This window comes from Giraffa tippelskirchi, chromosome 1 (assembly GCF_054371585.1).
Source record: "Giraffa tippelskirchi isolate mGirTip1 chromosome 1, T2T-mGirTip1v1.2.pri, whole genome shotgun sequence".
NCBI classification, from domain to species: domain Eukaryota; kingdom Metazoa; phylum Chordata; class Mammalia; order Artiodactyla; family Giraffidae; genus Giraffa; species Giraffa tippelskirchi.
The window spans coordinates 14937228-14958847 of NC_137275.1; the positions used below are offsets into that span (position 1 = coordinate 14937228).

Genomic DNA, 21620 nt, shown 5'->3' on the forward strand with positions numbered 1-21620 from the left:
GAATTTCATGGCAGTAAAACAAAAGGTGTGGCTATCCGTTGCACTCATACACATTCACTGTGTGCTTTTCCAAGCTTTGTTGGTATTTATAATCATTGGTAGAGCACCAGGGCCATGGATTGCCATCCATCCTTGACCATTACTGTGCATGTGATGGGCATGAGGTGTGTAAAGGGTATAGAATGAGTCTGACAGAATCTCACAGTTTGCTTCCCCCAGTCATGAATCTTACCTTTTTGGTGCGTGTGTGATGCTCAGTCCCTTCAGTCATGTCTGACTCTTTGCAACCCTACGGACTGTAGCCCATCAGGCTCCTCTGTCCGTGGGATTCTCCAGGCAAAAGTACTGGAGTGGGTTGCCATTCCCTTCTCCAGAGGATCTTCCCTGACCCAGGGATAGAACCTGTGTCTCCTGCCTTACAGATGTATTCTTTACCCACTGCACCCACCACCTGGGAAACCCTACCTTTCTGGGATTTGATCCAAAGCCATACAAGAGGCAAATGCTATGTTAGTTCTCCAGAAGTTCAAGATCAAAGCGATGTAGTATTGACTTCCTTTTAGCATGTGGTGGTACAAAGAGCCAGAAATGTAGCACTATCATAGACTAGGAATTAGGAAGTGTCCCAGACACACTCTTCATGGATACAGAAATTTGAAAGCTGTGGCAAACTGCTTTTCTTCTTAATTTGCTCTTCAGTTAGGAAGAAGACTTTGCCCAACTCAAACATTCATTGTTTTTTTTTTAAATTTTATTAATTTATTTAGGCTGTGCTGGGTCTTCATTGCTGCGAGCATTTTTCTCTAGTTTCGGCAAGTGGGGGCTACTCTCTAATTGCAGTGCATAAACTTCTCATTGTGGTGGCTTCTTGTTGTGGAGAACAGGCCCTAGGGCAAAGATCCCAAGTGCTGCAACTAAGACCCAGCACAGCCAAACAAATAAAAGAAGATAATAGATCAGTTTATAACTTACACAATATAAAATATAAATTTTAGATGAGCTAAACATATAAATGTAGAATATAAACCTATGAAAAAGTAAAAAGTGGGGGCAATATTTGCAAAACCTCAGGAGAAGGGGAGATCTCTAATAAAACAGGGAACTCAGAAGACGGGGAAAAAATGTATGGATTTGACTACCTCTGTGTTCATTATTTATTATGGCAAAAGCCATAAGCATAGTTAAAATATAAGCTTGGAAAAAATATTTGTGTTACATTTGATGATATGAAATCAACCTTGAATATTCATTGGAAAGACTGATGCTGAAGCTGAAGCTCCAGTACTTTGGCCACCTGATGCGAAGAGCCGACTCATTGGAAAAGACCGTTATGCTGGGAAAGATTGAAGGCAAAAGGAGAAGAGGGCAGCATAGGATGAGATGGTTAGACAGCATCACTGACTCTATGGACATGAATCTGGGCAAACTCAGGGAAATAGTGCAGGACCAGGAAGCCTGATGTACTGCAGTCCATGGGGTCTCAAAGAGTCGAACATGGCTTAGCGACTGAACAATAACAAACCTACTTTTAAAATAGCTCCTGCAAGTTGAGAAAAGAAAAATCAGACAAGCAAGGCTGTTGTGAGGGGGTTTCCAAGAAGCTAATAAACATTGCAAAGCACAACCTCATAGAGAATCAGATGTACAACAAAAGAAGAGTGAGATGCATTATTCAGTGTTCTCATGGGAGGCGAAAGTGTTGATCACCTCCAGTGTAGGGAAGATTGTGACATATAATAAGATTTTTTTGAAGGTAATCTGGTAGTATCTATTAAAATGAAAAACAGACTTTTGACATAGCGATTCAACTTTGGAGAATCTATTCTACAGAAGGAAAAGAATTATTCAAGTGAAATATGTATAAGAATGCTTATTATAACATTGTTTATAATAGAAGAAAACTCAAAGCAATTTTTCATCATTAATGGAGGATTTGAGGAAATTTTGGCATATTCATGTTGCAGTTCTTTTGAAAAAAAATGAGTTTCTTATATCTATTGTCCTGAAAATGTCTGTGATATTAAGTGGAAAAGAATGCAAAAGCAACCAAGCTACAGAGTAAGTTGTATTGTGTGATTGCTGTAAAAAGAAAAAAGAATAAACCTCTATTCAATGAATAAGCAACCATGAAATAGGAATGTTTAAATGAAAACAGAGAGGAGAAGGATGATATACACAAATACTTGTGAATTACCTAAGTCTAGTTTTCTGAAAGGGTCTTCAGTTAGCGAAATATTTGATGGTGCATCTTTGGGTTAGATTCCCAGATGGGGGATTGTTGAATCAAAGGGTAAACACATGTGTAATTTTGCTTGCTGTTGTTATTCAGCCACTAAGTCATATCCGACTCTTTACAACCCCATGAATTACAGCACGCCAGTCTTCTCTGTCCTTCACTATCTCCCGGAGTTTGCTCAAACTCATGTCCATTGAGTCGATGATGCCATCCAACCATCTCATCCTCTGTCATCCCCTTCTCCTCTTGCCCTCAATCTCTTTCCCAGCATCAGGGTCTTTTCCAATGAGTCAGCTCTTTGCAGGTGGCCAAAAACAGGTGGCCAAAGTTTTGCTAGATGTTGCCAAACTCTTTCCAGGTTTTGTGCCATTTTGTATTTTTACTGGCAATGATTGAAAGTATAGAAGGATTTTTTTTTCTCCATGCCACATGGCTTGTGGGATCTTAGTTCCCTGACCGGAGCTCGAACCCAGGCCCCCTGCATTAGAAGCACAGAGTCATAACCACCGTACCATCAGGGAAGTTCCCAGAAGGAGTATTTTTAATATCACTGAAGTGTAATGACTGTTGCTTTTCTGGGAGTATAAGCATTCTTCTGATTGCTGTTGTTCAGTCACCCAGTCATGTCCAACTCTTTGCGACCCCATGGACTGCAGCACGCCAGGCCTCCCTGCCCCTCACCATCTTCTGGAGTTTGCTCAAGTTCATGTCCATTGCATCGGTAATGCCATCCAGCCATCTCATCCTCTGATTCCCTCTTCTCCTTCTGCCTTCAGTCTTTCTTAACATCAGGGTCTTTTCCAATGGAGTTTGAAGCAGGTGACCAAAGTATTGGAGTTTCAACTTCAGCATCCTTCTGATGAGTATTCAGGGTTGATCTCCTTTAAGATTGATTGGTTTGATCTCCTTGCTGTCCAAGGAACTCTCAAGAGTCTTCTCCAGCACCACAGTTCAAAAGCATCAATTCTTTGGCACTATGCCTTCTTTACCATCCGGCTCTCACAACTGTTCTTTTGATAGAAAATGTCAAAGTCATCACAGGCAGATTATTGTATAGGCAGGGTACTTAATTAAATGGAAACATCGGTGGTTCATAGTATGGGGAAGAATGATGGTTGACCTGCTGGCCTGATCAAGTGCTGAGGACCCTTGCCCTCTCTGCGGCCGACCTTAGCCATGCGAAGGGTCTCCGCCCCCTCTCCTTGGTGGGGTGGGAGGTAGTAAGCCTCAGTCTCTCAGCCATCTGCACCACAGACACAGATTAGGCATGTACTACATACAAGGCAGGTTGCTCTGAGAACCTAAATAGTGAATATTCACACATTCTCTGACTTTCGAGGGCTAGCGTTAAAGTGAACAAACTCTTGCTTTACCCCTGCTTCGTGTTGTATGATGTTTCCTGTGCCTCAGTTAATCAGTAGAGCAGCAGTATTCGTGTCGATAGACAGTTTGTACATTCGTAAACAGATTGTATAATTTTCCTAGCAATTTTAAAGATAAAGTATTTTGTTGACCTGAAGGATATCTCATTTCCATTTACCTTGCGTCCACGCCAAGTCACTTCAGTCGTGTCCAATTCTTTGCAACCCTGTGGAATGTAGCCTGTCAGGCTTCTCTGTCCATGGGATTCTCCAGGCAAGAATACTGGAGTGGGTTGCCATGCCCTCCTGCAGGGGATCTTCCCTACCCAGGAATCAAACCCATGTCTCTTATGACTCCTGCATTGGCAGCCAGTTTCTTTTACCATAGGTGCCACCTGGGAGGCCCTTCCATTTATCTTATTTCCCCTAACTTTGAGCTTCCCAGGTGGCGCTAGTGGTAAGGAACCTGCTTGCCAATGCAGATGTAAGAGACGTGGGTTCTATCCTTGAGTTGGGAAGATCCCCTGGAGGAGGGCATGGCAACCCACTCCAGTATTCTTTCCTGGAGAATCCCATGGTCAGAGGAGCCTGGCGGGCTACAGTCCATAGGGTCGCAAAGAGTCAGACATGACTTAGCACACACACCTCTAATTTTACTGATTCATTTTCTTGTTGATTTTATCACTAAGATAGGGACAAAATCCTATAGACAGAAACAGTAAGCCAGTGAGAAGACCGTTGGTCAGAGGGAGTAAGCAATCTTGAATATAGCCTGGCATCTGTTGCTCAGTCCCTGTTTTTTGAAACATTATAAGACTTCAGGACCCAGATAAGACTTCTTGGCTCCCTCTCTGAATTGATATAAAAGTGGGAAAATTTTGATGGCTTAAACCATAGATTAGAAAGTAGATTCCTGGTTGTCAGAGATGGAGGAAGAAAGGAATGGGAAGGGACTGCTAATGGGATGGAGCTTCTTTTGGAGGTGATAAAAATATTCTGGAAATAGAATAGCATAGTCATATTTACTAAAGATACTTTTTTTTTTAATTGGCTATGCTGGGTCTTAGTTGCGGCATGTGGGAGCTATAGTTGTGACAAGTGGAAACTAGTTCCTTGTCCAGGGATCAAACGTGGGGCCTGTGCATTGGGAACTCAGTCTTAGCCGGTGGACCACCAGGGAATTCCCCACTAAAGATACTTTAAAATGAAATCTTATTGTCTATGGGTTATATATCAATAAAGAGGAACTGTATAAGGAAAAAAAAAAAAAAGAATCCTTACAGTGACTGTAAGAATGCTTAGGACAAGAAAATGTTCATAAAATATGAATTAATTGATAGATGACAAGAACTGCCGGAAATCTTTCTAGACACAAATCTAGCCATCATTTGTTGAATAATAAGACAGGAGGGAGTTTCAAGTAAATGACCTCACGTCATGTCTAAGAAGTTGTGCCCCAGAAGTTGTTTTGGTTAAGGATTAAATTCTTCATTTCAAAACCTCCCTTGTAAGCATAACTTTAATTTTACTTTCAGCATCAGTATGACCACCTGTTCCACAGTGGCTGCCCTGGGAATGATGCCACTCTGCCTTTATCTCTACACCTTGTCCTGGAATCTCGAGCAGAATCTCACCATTCCATATCAGTACATAGGTCTGTATTGGGCTTGTGACATGAAATAGTAATAGTGATGGTAATTACAACAGCTGTTGTTTAGTATGTGTCTGCTTTATACAGGGGATTCTAGGTATTATCTAATTTAATTCTCCACATAGCCCAATAGTATAGATTCTATTACCAGTTCCATTTCTTGTATTTTCAGAAATAGGTGAAGTTGCTTGACCAAGGTTGTGCACCTGGTAAGTGCAGAACTTGATTTCTGACTCTGGAATCTGACTGCAAAGTCCAAGTTCTTTTTTTTTTTTATTTTTATTTTTATTTCTTAATTTATTTTTACTGAAAAGTCCAAGTTCTTAATGCCTACAAGTGTTCAGTTTTGAAAATAAAGTCAGAAAACTCACTTATTAAAAGCAAACAAACTCTCCTTATATAATTCACTAGAAAGTAGTTTGACTCCTTGTGACCCACAGGTTAACTGCATCTCAGTGACTCTTATGAGACCTTAGTTCCCCCAGTTTCATCTGTCACATCGCCTGTGAGCCTTGACTTCTTTACTGATCCACACAAATGATTCTTATTAACTGTTAAAGCATATCCACACATCACAACCACACCCATATCTCCTTCATCATCTCCTTAAATTCTGCCTTTTTTTAAGAAAGCTCTGTGAACTTACTCAGCTTGGAAGAAAAACTTGGTGAGATGATGTGTCTATCCTGGTTTGATCAGAGTCTTTGAAGGATTGATAGAAACTGTGGTTCTTGAACTCCAAAGTGTCAATCTGGAGTTTCAAGTTATCACTTGGAGGGCTTACAGCCCATGGCCCATAAACTCTGTTCAAAACTCTGAACAGAGCCACATCCTGATAACAGCTGAAGTCCACTGAATTTGTAAAATTTGAGTGAAATCTTAATTTAGAAATCATAATTTTATGTGCAACTTCTTCATATCGCTAAAAGATTTAATATGTTCTGTTTTGATAATATATAATAATAGGCACTTGTATACAATTTAAGCCCCAAATATTACAAGCAACTTATATGACTTTGGCTAGTATCTCAAGTGAGCAGATTTGGAACGTGGCACTGAAAAAAGTCAGTGTGTGGCTCCTGTTGGCAAGTAGACCTCTGCTGTGTTGAGCCTGCCTTCAGCGTATTCACTTACTTGTGTTCACTAAAAGGTGTATTGATGTGTTTCTCTACCTGCCTGTGGGTTACCTGGGTACAAGTGAAAGTATGAGAACTTGCTTTGGTATCTAAAACAGATGGTGTGTTTGTCTTGCAATAGGGATTCTTTGCAAAGCGAATCACCCATTGGCTTCAAATAGAGAAATAATAGCTGTAGCTGTAGAGTGGTGACCCCATACGTAGCAGCCAAAGACTTGAAGACACAAAAGGGTCTGTCTGTTTTCTAATCTTTACATTTTCAGTTGTCTCTAAAATTCCATGTGCTTGTTGAAGGATTCTGAGAGAAATATATGATGGCATTCAGTGCTATCATATACCCTTCAAAGACTATCTTTCAAAGATTAAAAAGTTTTTTGGAGGTGGATGCAGAAATAAAATGTTGCTTTAATTAAAGCTTTTATCTAAGTGAAATAGACATAAATTGTCGAGGCCTGGGAGGTCAGGGTAGAAGAAAGGATACCTACTGTCTGACAGACGTTTCTTCTCTTCAGGAATCACCCTTATGTGCCTGATCATTCCTGTGGCCTTTGGTATCTATGTGAATTACAGGTGGCCAAAACAATCCAAAATTATTCTTAAGGTAAGGAATTCCATGGGACATTTCAGACACTGAGACTTGACAAACAGACGTAGGCAATGACCAGAACAAACAGACCAGTAGAATACAGCCCACACCCAGCAATTTTCTTTACATGCCCTACATTTTTGTATCCAATCACCCTATTTCCTCCAGTCTAAGCCTTGTCTTATCACTTCCGTGGGCGCCTGCACTGAGGCTTATGGCATCCTGCAAAGCATGGAACTCATGCTTCAAGGCCAGAAAACCTTAGGCCTGCGTGTGGACAGAGAGCACCCATTCATTCACAGGGGTTCACATGGGTGCTCTCCAGCGAAGGCTGGTCAAGGCTGCATGAAATGGGGTCCAGTGTTTAGGATGTGGCTGGTTTCCTGGAAGAGCAGGGAGCAGCACTGTCTTTCAGAAGCATTCCTGGGGGAGCCTCTAAAGATGGAGTTTGTACACACAAGCAAGGACTTCTGACCACACAAATCACTGTCAAAATGAAATAATTCAGAACATGTTGAGGAATGATGGGAACTGGGACCTCTTACCTCCTCTTGACTTTCCAGGGTTGTCTTTGTTTTTTTAATTCAAGTATAGTTGATTTACAATGTTGTGTTAATTTCTGGTGTACAGCAGAGTGACTCAGTTTTACATATATATATTCATTTTTATATTCTTTTCCATTATGGGTTATTCCAGGACATTAAATATAGTTCCTCAGGGTTGTCTTTAGTTTATTGGAGAAACAAGCAAATGTCCTTGTTAAATGGCTTTTAAAAATTATCTGGCTTGAAAAAAGGCATTCTCAACAACGGTGTCCGTCCCCTGGGGTTCCAAGTATGTACTGTTTTAGAAGACACATGCTTTCACCTTTTTAATATATGCTGCTTTCATGAAGATTTAAAAAATGTCTTAGTTATTTTTTGTATTTATAAAGAAAGAAACATGTAGTGCTAATCGGAATTTTGGCAAATAAAATCTCAGTTCCTTTTAGTTTGGGGATTATACCTCGGTTCAGCTTAAGCTCTTGGTGTTTGGCTGTACCTGGCAGAACGTGCTGCTCCACTCGCCTGCATGGATGCCGCTTCTCCAGTTTGGTGTGAGACTGAGCCCCTCCCACTCTTCCTCCAGTGGGGCGGAGAATGAGAGAAGAGAGGTTGAGAGGCAGACAAATCAATCAGGCCCAGGGAGCTGGGGGAAGGATTAAATGCTATGCGTGTGGATTCCACGTGGTGACTTTACTGTTATTTCGGTAGGAGAAAATTTCCAGGGTGGCAGTGGGTAGTTATAATTTTGTTTACAAAACAACAGGAAAGGGTATGATCATGGGAACCTCTTCCATTTCATTTATTTTTGGCTTTGTCATTTCTTAGTTGCGACACATGGGTTGCCCTCTAGTTGAGGCGCACAGGCTCAGTAAGTGGCCCCATGGAATGTGGGATCTTAGTTCCCTGACCAGGGGGTCAAACCTGTGTCCCCTGCTTTGGAAGGCAGATTCTTAACCAGTGGACCACCAGGGAAGTCCCAGGAACCTCTTACTTTTCAAGTACTCTATTTTGAATTACTTCCTTAAAAGAGTACCTAACAAAAAAAAAATAATGACTTTGGTGTTTCCAAATCTTCTACTAGTTCATCAGTGTCATTGGAGAAATATTTTCTATATGTTTGTAAAGAGCAAATTCAAAACCCTTTGGCTATTTCATAGGAGTCGTGGCAGAAAATATTTAATAATGTACATAACTGTATTTTAGAGTATCTTCATTAAAATCAGGATACTTTAATCATTATTTTGGGATGTCTTCATTCTCTGTTCCTAGTCCTCTTTTGAGATCTGATTCATTTTCTTTTTCTAAATTTTATTTATTTTTTAATTGAAGGATAATTGCTTTATAGAATTGTGTTGGTTTCTGCCAGACATCAACATAGATCTGATTCATTTTCTGAACAAGTTGCTTTTGGTAAATTTTAAACTCTGAGATCCTTCTCTTGGTAGAAATTTCAGAGGCCTTTGTGTATTGCAGCATCTTCGATTAGGCAGAGGCCCAGTGTTTCCCTGATTTTGACCCCAGGACACACCTAAGGTACACTGGGTTGTTTTTATTTTGTTTTGGTTTTCCACACCCTGAATCATTTAAAATCAAGGTTGATGCTGTCGCTGGGTGCAGTTTGCTGTGTACATGAAGTGAGTGGGAATTTGCCAAGATCCTGATTTTCCGCCAATATTCTGAGTCTTGCTTCCTTTCTTGGAAAAAAACTTTGTTGAATTTTTATTTCTGTTGAACAACAAAAGTATGAGAGTATTCATTTGGGAGAGGATAGAGATATCTATCTGTCAGTGCCTCTCATATTACATTAATATTAGCTCAGGTGGTCTAATGAAGCATCGGTAGATTTCATTTGGCGGAGAGAAGCACAGGAATCAATGCAATGAGAAGTCTCTGGCAGTTGAAGGGGTGGTGGGAAAACAGTGGTGGATGGTCAGGCAGGGCAGATCTCAGACAAGAGGTTCCAGGGTGGGGTCTGAGAGGTGTGTAGAGGGGCTCAATTGTGTCCGACTCTTTGTGACCCTATGGACTGTAGCCTACCGGGCTCATCTGTCCATGGGATTCTTCAGGCAAGAATACTGGAGTGGGTTGCCATTTCCTCCTCCAGGGGAACCTCCCAACCCAGGGATCAAACGTCTCTCACGTTTCCTGCATTGCAGGCAGATTCTTTCCTGCTGGTGCCACCAGGGAAGCCCTGTGTGTAGAGGTGTTGGATGCTTATTAACAGATTTTCCCCTTATTTCACAAATTTGTCCTATCCATGAAAAATTTCACTACCCAATTCTTCTGGCAAAATCCTCCACTTGAAAGGAAAAAGGTACCGATCATAAAATAAGAAGACTTAGGTTTGTGTTGAGCTTCATTGAATTCTAGCTCCTCAGCTAAGTCACTTGACCATGATGGACCTCTGTAACATGACATAGGATTTGATGGTCCTCTAAGTCCTCTCTTTGATCCTCTCTTCTAGGTTTCAAGGCTTTTAGAGCAGTGATGGACTTTGCAAAAAGACCACGATGTTCACGCATACCTCTTTTATTGGTTTGTCTTAGATTGGGGCCATTGCTGGCGGACTCCTCCTTTTGGTTGTCGCAGTGACTGGTGTGGTGCTGACGAAAGGATTTTGGAATTCAGACATCATTCTTCTGATGATCAGTTTCATCTTTCCTTTGATTGGCCATGTCACAGGCTTTCTCCTGGCACTTCTTACCCACCAATCTTGGCAGAGGTACAGTTAAATTATCCATAAACTTTTATAAAGAGGACAAATTAAACACACTGCTGTTGGCAGACTTGGCTGCCTGTCTGTGTCTGGAAGCACAAAGAGTTTTGCTTTATAAAGTGGGTGGAACAGGACAACTCATCATAAAGAAAGTGGAAAGATCATAGTAATTCTTCACATAAATGAAAGTGAAAGTCGCTCAGTTGTATCCGACTCTTTGCGACCCCATGAACTAAAGAGTCCATGCAAATCTCCAGGCCAGAATACTGAAGTGGGTAGCCTTTCCCTTCTCCAGGGGATCTTCCCAACCCAGGGACTGTTCATTAATGGTGTCAATATCCCAATCCTAATTTCACAAATTACAACTTCCCATCAATTTGGCCTTGGTTTCAAACCACTTGTTGATCTGGACATACTTCTTTTCTTAGTATAATAGTTTAAGAGGATGGGTGAGATGGTTTCATTAAATATAGAAATCATTCTAGAGGATGAGCAAGGATTCAAAGATTAACCATTTAGCTATTGTGCCAAATTTTTAAAAAGTGCTAATTATAAAGGGCAAGAGGAGATAGGACAAATTTGAGAAATACAACAGGAATTTATCTTAAATATTATCATTACAACATGGGGTATATAATACATAAATACTGTTGTTCTTGTTCAGTCACGAAGTCGTGTCCGGCTCTTTGCAACCCCGTGGACTGCACCATGTCAGGCTTCCCTGTTCTCCACTATCTCCCAGAGTTTGCTCAAACTCATGTGCCATTAAGTCAGTGATGCCATCTAACCATCTCATCCTCTGTCATCTCCTCCTCCTGCCCTCAATCTTTCTCAGCATCAGGGTCTTTTCGAATGAATCAGCTCTTCACATCGGGTGGCCAGAGTACTGGAACTTCAGCATCATTCCTTCCAATGAATATTCAGGGTTGTTTCCTTTAGGATTGACTGGTTTGATCTCCTTGCTGTCCAAGAGACTCTCAAGAGTCTTCTTCAGCACCACAATTTGAAAGCATCAATTCTTCAGTGCTCAACCTTCTTTATGGTCCAACTATCACATCCATACATGATTACTGGAAAAATCATAGCCTTGACTATATGGACCTTTGTTGGCAAAGTCATGTCTCTGATTTTTAATATGCTGTCTAGGTTTGTCATAGCTTTTCTTCCAAGGAGCAAGCGTCTTTTAATTTCATGGCTGCAGTTACTGTCCACAGTGATTTTGGAGCCCAAGAAAATAAAATCTGTCACTTTTTCCACTTTTTCCCCTTCTATTTGCCACAAAGTGATGGGACCAGATGCCATGCTCTTAGTTTTTTGAATGTTGAGTTTTAAGCCAGCTTTTTCACTCTCCTCTTTCACCCTCATCAAGAGATCTTTAGTTCCTCTTTACTTTTTGCCATTAGAGTGGTATCATTTGCATATCTGAAGTTATTGAAATTTCTCCTGGCAATCATGATTCCAGCTTGTGATTCATCCAGTCAGGCATTTTGCATGATGTACTTTGCATATAAGTTAAATAAGCAGGGTGACAATATACAGCCTTGTCATACTCCTTTCCCAACTTTGAACCATTTCATTATTCCATATCTGGTCCTAACTGTTGCTTCTTGACCTGCATACAGGTTTCTCAGGAGGCAGGTAAGGTGGTATTGTATTCCCATCTCTTAAAGAATTTTCCACAGTTGGTTGTGATCCACACAGTCAAAAGTTTTAGTATAGTCAGTGAAACAGAAGTAGATGTTTTTTCCTGGAATTCTCTTGCTTTTTCTGTGATCCAATGAATATTGGCAAATTGATCTCTGGCTCCTCTGCCTTTTCTGAATCCAGCTTGTACACCTGGAAGTTCTTGATTCATATACTACTGAAGCCGAGCTTGAAGGATTTTGAACATAACCTTGCTAGCATGTGAAATGAGTGCAATTGTACGGTTTGAACATTCTTTGGCATTGCCTTTCATTGGGATTGGAATGAAAACTGACCTTTTCCAGGCCTGTGGCCACTGCTGAGTTTTCCAAATTTGCTGACATAATGTGCAGCACTTTAACAGCATCATCTTTTAGGATTTGAAATAGCTTCCACTGGAATTCCATCACCTCCATTAGCTTTGATAGTAGTGATGCTTCCTGAGGTCCACTTGACTTCACATTCCAGGATGTCTGGTTCTAGGTGAGTGACCACACCATTGTGGTTATCTGCGTCATTAAGATTTTTTTGTGTAGTTCTTCTGTGTATTCTTGCCACCTCTTCTTAATCTCTTCTGCTTCTGTTAGGTCCTTACTGTTTCTGGCCTTTATCATGACCATCCTTACATGAAATAAACATTATAAAATATTACAAATGATAACACTCCATATTGTTTTGCCTGTCGATGAGATGAGCATTAACATACAGTGTTGGCGGGAACATGATTTGGCACAAACTCTCTGGAAGGCTATTTAATCATATCAACTGCCTTATAAATATTTATAGCTATTAATTCAGTGACTTTATTTCTAGAAATCTGTCCTGAAGCTAGCAAATAAGATACACAAACAAATATTGATGTGCAAGGATATTAATTTCAGTGTTATGTGTGAATATAAAAAATAAAGTTTAAATATCTGACAAAAGAGAGATATTTAATTCATGACTGTGTCTATGTGAGTACTATAATTCATCCATTTTAATGCTTTTGGAAAATACTTGAAATAAGTTTAAAAAGAGCAGGAAACAGTATGCATTTTGATTCCCATTTGTAGAAGAAAATAGAAGAATTTTATGCTTAGAAAAATATTGGACGAAATATACAATAGGCTAATTGGACTTCCCTGGTTGTCCAGTGGCTAATACTCCTCACTCCCAGTGCAGAGGGCCTGGGTTTAATCCCTGGTCAGGGAACTAGATCCTAGAAGCTGCAACTAAAAGTTTGTATGTCACTACTAAAACTCTGTGCAGTCACATAAACAAATAAATATTTTGGCTTCCCTGGTGGCTCAGTCAGTAAAGAATCTGCTTACAATGCAGGAGAAAGGGATTTCGGTCCCTGGGTTAGGAAGATCCCCTGGAGAAGGAAATGGCAACCCACTCCAGTATTCTTGCCTGGAGAATTCCACGGTCAGCAGAGCCTGGAAGGTGGGCTATAGTTCATGGGCTCTCAAAGAGTCGGACACAACTGAGTGACTAAACCACCACTGTGATAAGTGTTTGAGTAGTGGGATGAAGAGTAATTTTAGCTTCCTAATATTTCCTTGATACATTATCTAAATTTTTTGATGAATAATGAATATGTACTACTTTTAAAATCAGAAAAGTATTATTGAAAAATAAACCATGCCGTTGAATTCCCAAAGTGACCTTTGGGAATTTTTTTTTTTTTCATGTTAACTAGTACTTTATTTGTTTACAACCTAAACATTGTTGGGGATTCCCAGGTGGTGCTAGTGGTAAAGAATCTGCCTACCAATTCTGGAGACTTAGAGACAAGGGTTCGATCCCTGGGTAGGGAAGATCCCCTGGAGCAGGGCATGGCAACCACTCCAGTATTCTTGTCTGGGAGAGTCCTCCCAGACAGAGGAGCCTGGTGGGCTGTGGTCCATAGGGTTGCAAAGAATCAAACATGATGGAAGCGACTTAGCACGCTATGCAAACTGGACTGAGATGTGAAGGTCACAAGGGTGTGTAACGTGGGAGTAAACATATTATCACCAGTACAGGGCAAATTCAGTGGCTCTGATTTTATTTCTGATTATCCTGTTCCTTGTTGTGGAGCATAGACTCTAGGGTGTGTGGGCTTCAGCAGTTGTGACTCCTGGGCTCTAGAGCACAGGCTCAGGAGTCATGACTCACAGGCTTGGTTGTCCCGCAGCATGTGGGCTCTTCCCGACCCAGGGATCGAACCCACGTCTCCCGCACTGGCAGGCAGATTCTTCATCACTGAGCCACTAGAGAAGCCCTGTTTATTTTCAAGTGTCATTTAGTTCGTTGTTTAGTTGCTAAGTCATGTCCAACTCTTTGAGACCCCATAGGCTGTAGCCCACCAGGCTCCTCTGCCCATGGGATTTTCCAGGCAAGAATACTGGAGTGGGTTGCCATTTCCTTTTCCAGGGGATCTCCCCCTCCCAGGGAAGGAAGCTGAGTCTCCTGCATTGGCAGGCAGATTCTTTAGTTTACACTGTTCTGTCTCTGACTCAATTTTCCATTCTCACCTCCTCCAGTCCTTCACTTCCCACAGGCTGGCTTAGAGCATAAGCAATGCTTACCGACCAGGCCACACTCATACCTGTCCCCAAACAACCATTTTCCCACATTGAATGCCTCTTTCACTCTTTCCATCCTTTAATCCCACCCTTCCTCTGTGAAGCCTTCAAAATAGTGGCGTTTATGCCACTTATCCGAATTTCTACACCATCTCCCCGACCCATGATCATACTTGGTCCTGTGTTGTTTCTGTGTATCTTGTCTTTTCACCCAGATTCCCAGGGGAAGGTTGGTAGGACCCTATTCAAGAGGTGCTTCTTAAGAGACTGCCTACAGAGTAGGTACTCAGCAAATAATTATTAAAGCATTTTTAGTAAGCATTTTTAGTAGTCTCAGCTCACGGCTTGCACTTATTACTATACATAAGAGAAGATTTTCATATAGTCCTTATTGCTGGTGCATAAAATTTTTGTCTTGGTAGGTGCAGGACAATTTCCTTAGAAACTGGAACTCAGAATGTTCAGATGTGCATCACCATGATGCAGTTATCCTTCACTGCCGAGCAACTGGTTCAGATACTTAACTTCACATTGACCTATGGACTTTTCCAGATGCTGGATGGGTTTCTCATAGTTGCTGGTACGTAAAGCCCCCATTGAGTAGGCTTGACTGAAAATTGTTCACCCAGTTCACAAACTCCTTTTTCAACATGAATCTACATGGATTGCCCTTGTGATACATTTTTAGCATGACATTTCTAGGGAACATAAAATGTATAAACAAGATCCTGTGCCACAAGTGGAAGTTTCACAGAAAAATATAAAAAAAAAACTGTGAAAGTGAGCTTATAAACCAATATGCTTTGCAAAGAACAATGCACTCTCAGAACTGTCCATGAGCAATTATTTAATCTCAAAAATGACATTTGTTATGTTTTATTAAGAAATGTTCCAAATGTTATTTCACAGTACTTCTGTGACTAAGAATTGTGCTGAATGGCTGTGAAATAGAATGCATACACATATATTTAAAAAAATATACATATATATGTCCTTGGGCTTCCCTGATGGCTCAGATGGTAAAGAATCTGCTTGCAATGTGGGAGACCTGGGTTTGATCCCTGGGTTGAGAAGATCCCCTGGAGGAAGGCATGGCAATCCACTCCAATATTCTTGCCTGGAGAATCCCATGGACAGAGGAGCCTGGCAGGCTACAGTCCAGAGGTCACAAAGAGTTGGCCATGACTGAGCAACTAAGCACAGCACAGCACATATGTGCTTACCTATCCCTACCATTATGCAGGTTCACAGAAGTTAAATTTAAAATATATAGGTTGATAGATATATATACTGACACGTTTATTTTAGTCTTAGCCATTGTGAATTTTTTTACTGTTGTCACAGAACACATTCGAGTAAGGCTCAATGATTACTGATGTAACTGATTATATACTGATTACTGATAGAACAATCGGTATAAGGAACACCAGGGTTTAATTTTCCCACAAGATATATTCTATAAGAGTAAAACCCTGGTCTTAGATCCAAGTTTTAATTCCTTCTCATGGTGAGACTGTTTTGGAAGGAATGTGCTTGGCCCATTCCCAGTTACTTTCTAGCATCAGGGGAGCACCTGACCCATAGTAAGCATTCCACAGGAGTGGCTGACTGACTGAATGAATGAATGGATGAACGGATGGATAGATGGATGGATGGATGAGTTGTCAGCAATCTGATGAGCATCTCAGTCACAGAAGGTTCATTCCAGACAGAAATAGCCATCCTGATACACTGAATTATTTTGTTCTAGTTTTCTCTTCTTCTTTTTTTCCCCATGCGTTTATACATATGTGATCCAAAGCAAACAAACCCCCAAGTTTTGACCCGTGTACAATGTCACCAAATTATAGTCTTTGCCAAAGTGATTTTTAAATACTGGTGTGTTTTAACATTTAGCATATAAGATGTACAAGAGGAGATTGAAGAACAAACGTGGAAACAAGAAGCCAGGTTGTCAAGAAGCCCGCCATAGGAAGAAATCAACTTCTCCCAATGAGACCATTGCTTTCTTGGAGGTGAATGAAGAAGCCACGCTAAGTCCTGGGCCATCAGGACCCATGGATCTCCACGGGGCTCCCATGCCGACTGGTGACATCTCACGTGCCAAGTAGGGGCTTGTTGGTTTGACTACTCCTTGTCTTCCTAAGCGGCCAGTAGAGACAGTGCAGAGCTGACGAATGAATCTTGTTGGCAGGGCTTATGGGAATGTTTGAGTGTGTGATGTTAACATATTTATATTTTTGTGTGGATTGTGAGTTGTCATAGGATCCCCTTGGAGAATATGTTCTGCCTATTTCTGGTTCTTCCTTTGGGGGTTTACACAACATGTTTACTAGTTGCTATGTGTGTTCTTATCTCCCGTACAGTAAAGAGTGATCCCCATCGTTACACGAAGTTGTCAAGCTGTGAATTTTAATCTCACAAGAATTAGGACTCTGTGTAGAGGAGATGTCACCTCACACTGCAGGGCAAGGACAGAGTCTGGACGCACTTGACTTCTTGACTTTGGGCAAGTGCTTTGGGGTAGTGGGGAGAAAGCATACAGCTCTTATAAAAATGGGGTCTTTTCTCAAATGATGATTGTTTTTTAAGGGCTTGAAATCTTTTAGATTTATAGATGTAATACGAGGGATTACATTCCATTCCCTAGAGGGAATCTAATGAACCCTTGAAGGTAATATTTTTACTCCCTAGAGATAGGCACATGTTTATTCTTCTAATATGTAGATTTATGAGTTACATAATTTAAAAAGTGCATTCCATGTATACTGTTTCATAAATCACCAAATGATTAATCACTGACTCAGTGGACATGAGTTCGAGCAAACTCCAGCAGATGAGGAAGGACAGGGGAGCCTGAGGTGCTGCAGTACATGGGGTTGCAAAGAGTTGGACATGACTTAGGGACTGAATAACAAAAACCAACAATATATTACAGAGCATCTTTACATGTCAGTCTGTGTTGACTTACCTCATTCTTTAGAACAGTGGCTTCATAGAAGTATTCCAGTGTATGGAAGGATTGTAATTTATTTCACCATTTCTTACTCAAGGACATTTAGATAGCTTTCAACTTCTTGGTATTACAGTGCTGTTACAAACACCTGTGCCTCCATGCCAGTATTCCTGTAGGATCATTTTCTAGACTTGAATTGCCAGGCTGATTGCACATTAAAATGCTGGGCAGAGAGCTCTCTGGCAACGTTGTACAGCAGTGCCTGAGAGTTTATGGTTTCCCACAGCCACATTCATCTTAAGAATGATTGTTCTGCTTTGTGAAAATATCTCACTTAAAATTGCATTGTTAAAATTGAGTGAAGCAGAGTATTTTTCATGAGTGTGTGTTCATGTCCTTTGACTGCTTTTCTATTTATTTTTTCCTTTTTGATTGATAAATTTTAACACATGATGAACAGTGACTCTTTGCTCCATGTTTTGTCAATATTTTACCTCTCTTTTGTCTCTTAGTTTTGTATAATGTCTTTTGCTGTATGAAGTTTCACATATTCAGCTTTATTAGTCTTTAAAAAATGTTTTTTGACCTTAATATCTATCAAATGTTAGAATATTTATATGTTTGTGTGGATCATGAATTGTAAAAGGACCCCTTTTTCATGAATGTATGTGGCCCCTTTTTAAGGAGTTCTTTTTGGGGGTCAACGTATTTACTAGCTGCCGTGTATACTGTCTGGCAGTAGATAAAACCCATCCTTCTCTTCTAACATTATTAAAAATATTTCCTATATTTTCTATTACCTTGATTGACTAAATATGTACATATTTACTCTATTTTGAATTTATTTTTTCTATGCTATGTTAAAAATCTAATTAATTATCCTAACATCATATACTGAATCAGTCATCTTTTCTTTACTGATGTGAAATGCCACTTGTATCATATAACTTTCTATTACTATGTTTTATTGGACTTTGGTTCAATTTTTAAATTATTTGTAAATTGTGAAATGTGTAAAAGTATATTGTCTGAGATTTAGTGCTTTACAATTTTATTTTGTAACTATACCCAAGAACTTATAGGTTATATATATAATGTCAATGGTTATGGTATTTTCCTAAGGACATCTTCATGGTAGTACAGAAAGAGACATATTAGGTATCACAAGTATATTTATATGGAAAGGAAGTACACATGTGTGACATGATTGTTAATTCTCAACTGCTGCAGTTAACATAGTAGAATTGGATGTGCAGAGATCCCCAGTTCCAAAATGAGCATTACCATGAGTTTGAATGGATCCACAAGAAAGAATTAAATCATTTGTCTACATAGGCACCTAACAGAAAATGGTAAATTCCCATGCTCCATTCTCAAAGTATTAACTGCATGATCAGTGTTTACCACCATCAGGACAGGTCTGGACACAAATACACCAAAAGCCATCCTTTAAGACAGAAACAACACGAATCAATGTAAGGGTTTGAAAGTAGTCACACTGGAAGATTGCCATCTCCAGAGATGGTATGTAAACATGTTATTGAGAGGAAATAGAAATAGTCAAGTTAAGACTTCCCTGGTGGTCCAGCAGCTAAGACTGTGCTCCCAATGCAGGAGGCTGGGGGTTCGATCCCTGGTCAGGGAACTAGATTCCACATGCTGCAGCTAAGAGCTTGCATGTGGCAACTGAAAGATCCTGCGAGCTGCAACTAAGACCCGACACAGCCAAATAAATAAAATAAATGCAAAAAAAAAAAAAAAAGTTGTCCAAGAGGTCAGGCATTATTTTTAAAAAGAATGTAACTAAACAAAAGCTCTAGCTGAATAAATTGTATTCTAACTGATCTAAATAATCACGTGTTCATAAGAGCAGGGCCTCTATGAAGTTCAGAAGTAGGGGAGTGCAGAGAAATGTTAAGCAGAATGAGTCAGCTCTGTGTCTGGAAAAGACCCAGATGGGTAGCTGAGACAGCAGAGTGTACTGGAAAGAACATGGGCTTTACCAGGGCTACTCGTTGTAATACACTTAAAGAGCTAGAATGGGTTGTTGTCAGGCAGTCCTAGAATTGAATCCCAGCTGTTATTTGGACAACCTTGAGCAAGGTTCAGTCTCCTTTCTTAAAAAGGATGTTATCCTGCCCACCAGTGGGTTGGAATCACCCCTGGGACCCCCTGGGGTCTGCAGCGAGCTGCCCTGAGACCCTGACCAGTCTACCAGTGGGTTGGCACTGGATGACCTCCTTTGGCTGTGCAGTCAACTACACTGGGACCCAAAGGTGCCCACCAGTGGGCCTGAAGCCACTGCACTAGGCAGGGCCTGGCAGGAACAGGGCCAGGACTAGCCTTGCCCAACAATGTGCCCACTGTAGTCAGCCCTGCCATTAAAAAAAAAAAAAAGGGGGGGGGCCCATGCAGCCAACATAATGTGGATGCCTAGAGCATATAGCTCTGGTGACCAGAGGGAGTGTACTGCTGAGGCCCATAATGCGTCTCCTACATAATGCACTTCTCTAAGATTGGGAAACATAGACTACCTACCTAATGCAAATGAGGAATTAGGTCAATGAAAAGACAGAGGAATATGTTCCAGATGAAGACAAGACCAAAATCTCTGAAAAACTAAGTGGAGATAACCAATTTATCCAACAGAGTTTAAGGTAATGATCATAAAGATGCAAAACAAATTTAAGAGAAAAATGGATGAGGACTTCCCTGGTGGTCCAGTGGCTAAGACACCATACTCCTGCGCTCCCAATGCAGGGGGCCTGGGTTCAATCCCTGGTCAGAGAACTGGATCCCACATGCTGTAACTAAAGATTTCATGTGCCTCAATGAATATCAAAGACCCCACGTGCTGAAACTAAAACCCAGCACAGCCAAATAAATATTAAAAAAAAAAAGAAAAATGGATGAACACAGTGAGAAGTTTAACAGAGAGCTAGAAAATATAAAGAACCAAAACAGAGCTGAAGAGCACAATAAAAGAAATAAACATATATACTAGAAAGAATCAACATTAGATTAGATGATACGGAGGAACGGATCAGTGAACTAGAAGACAGCGGAGGAAATCACTCAAGCTGAAAAAAACAAAAATCAGTTTAAGGGACCTCCAGGATAACATTAAGCATACTAACATTTACAGTATCGGGGTCACAGAAGGAGCAGAGAGAGAGGGGGGCAGAGAACATACTTGAAGACACAATAGCTGAATATTTCCCTAACCTGGGAAAAGAAACAGACATTCAGGTCCAGAAACCACCGCGTCCCGAACAAGATAAACCTACTAAAGAGAACCACATTGAGACACACTGTAATTAAAATGGTAAAAATTAAAGTGAGAATTTAAATGAAACAAGGGAAGAGCAACTAGTTATGTACAAGGAGATTCCCATAAGATTATCAGCTGACTTTTAGCAGACTGTAGGCCAGACGGGAGTAGCACGATATATTCAAAGTGACGGAAAAAGATGTACACCAAGAATACCCTACCCTATCCGTGTTTGAAGGAGGGAGAAAGAATTTTACAGAGAAGCAAAAGCTAAGAGACTTCAGCACAACTAAATCAACTGTGTAAGAAATGTTAAAGCAATGTCTCTAAGTGGAAGAGAAAAGGCCAACAGCAGAAGTATGAAAATTGTGAAAGAAGAAGTCTCACTGGTAAAGGCAAATATACATAAAGGTAGTAGATCAAACACTTATAAAGCTAGTAGGAAAGGTAAAAGACACAAGTAGTAAAATCATCTATACCTAAAATAATTGGTTACGGACACACAAAACCAAAAGATATACAATATGTCAAACACATGAAATGTGGGGAGAGGGAACAAAAATGCAGAGTTGTTACAAATGCACTTGAACTTAAGAAATCAACTTAAATATACACACACAAAAGAGAAAGGAGTCCAAACATAACACTGAAGATAATCCTCAAATCATAAGGGAGGAGAGTAAAAGATGAAGGACCAGGACTTCCCTGGTGGGAATACCCCAGTGATTAAGACTCCACACTTTCACTGCAGAGGGACATGGTTCAATACCTGACTGGGGAACTAGGATTCCACATTTGCACAGCGCAGTAAAAACAAACAAATAAAAAAAGCCAAAACAGAGCTTCAAAACAACCAGAAAACAATGAACAAAATGCCAATAAGTATATACCTATTACTAATTACCACGAAGTAACTAAATAGATTAA

At 40.4% G+C, this 21620-nt stretch overlaps 1 protein-coding gene across 4 annotated transcripts in view; it reads left to right on the forward strand.

The window, feature by feature from the left end:
- SLC10A6 (solute carrier family 10 member 6) overlaps nucleotides 1–17040 on the forward strand; it is a 55182-nt gene extending 38142 nt beyond the window's left edge. For 3 of the 4 annotated variants that reach the window (XM_081581987.1, XM_081581979.1, XM_081581997.1), the window contains 6 exons: nucleotides 5133–5251; nucleotides 6897–6985; nucleotides 10062–10237; nucleotides 14889–15046; nucleotides 16363–16573; nucleotides 16833–17040. In XM_081581987.1, coding sequence (XP_081438113.1) covers nucleotides 5133–5251; nucleotides 6897–6985; nucleotides 10062–10237; nucleotides 14889–15046; nucleotides 16363–16573; nucleotides 16833–16842 — 763 coding nt within the window. In that variant the 3' untranslated portion in view covers nucleotides 16843–17040. The remainder of the gene's footprint in view (nucleotides 1–5132; nucleotides 5252–6896; nucleotides 6986–10061; nucleotides 10238–14888; nucleotides 15047–16362; nucleotides 16574–16832) is intronic. The other variant, XM_081582008.1, reaches the window with a different exon arrangement.
- The last annotated feature ends 4580 nt before the right edge of the window (nucleotides 17041–21620 follow it).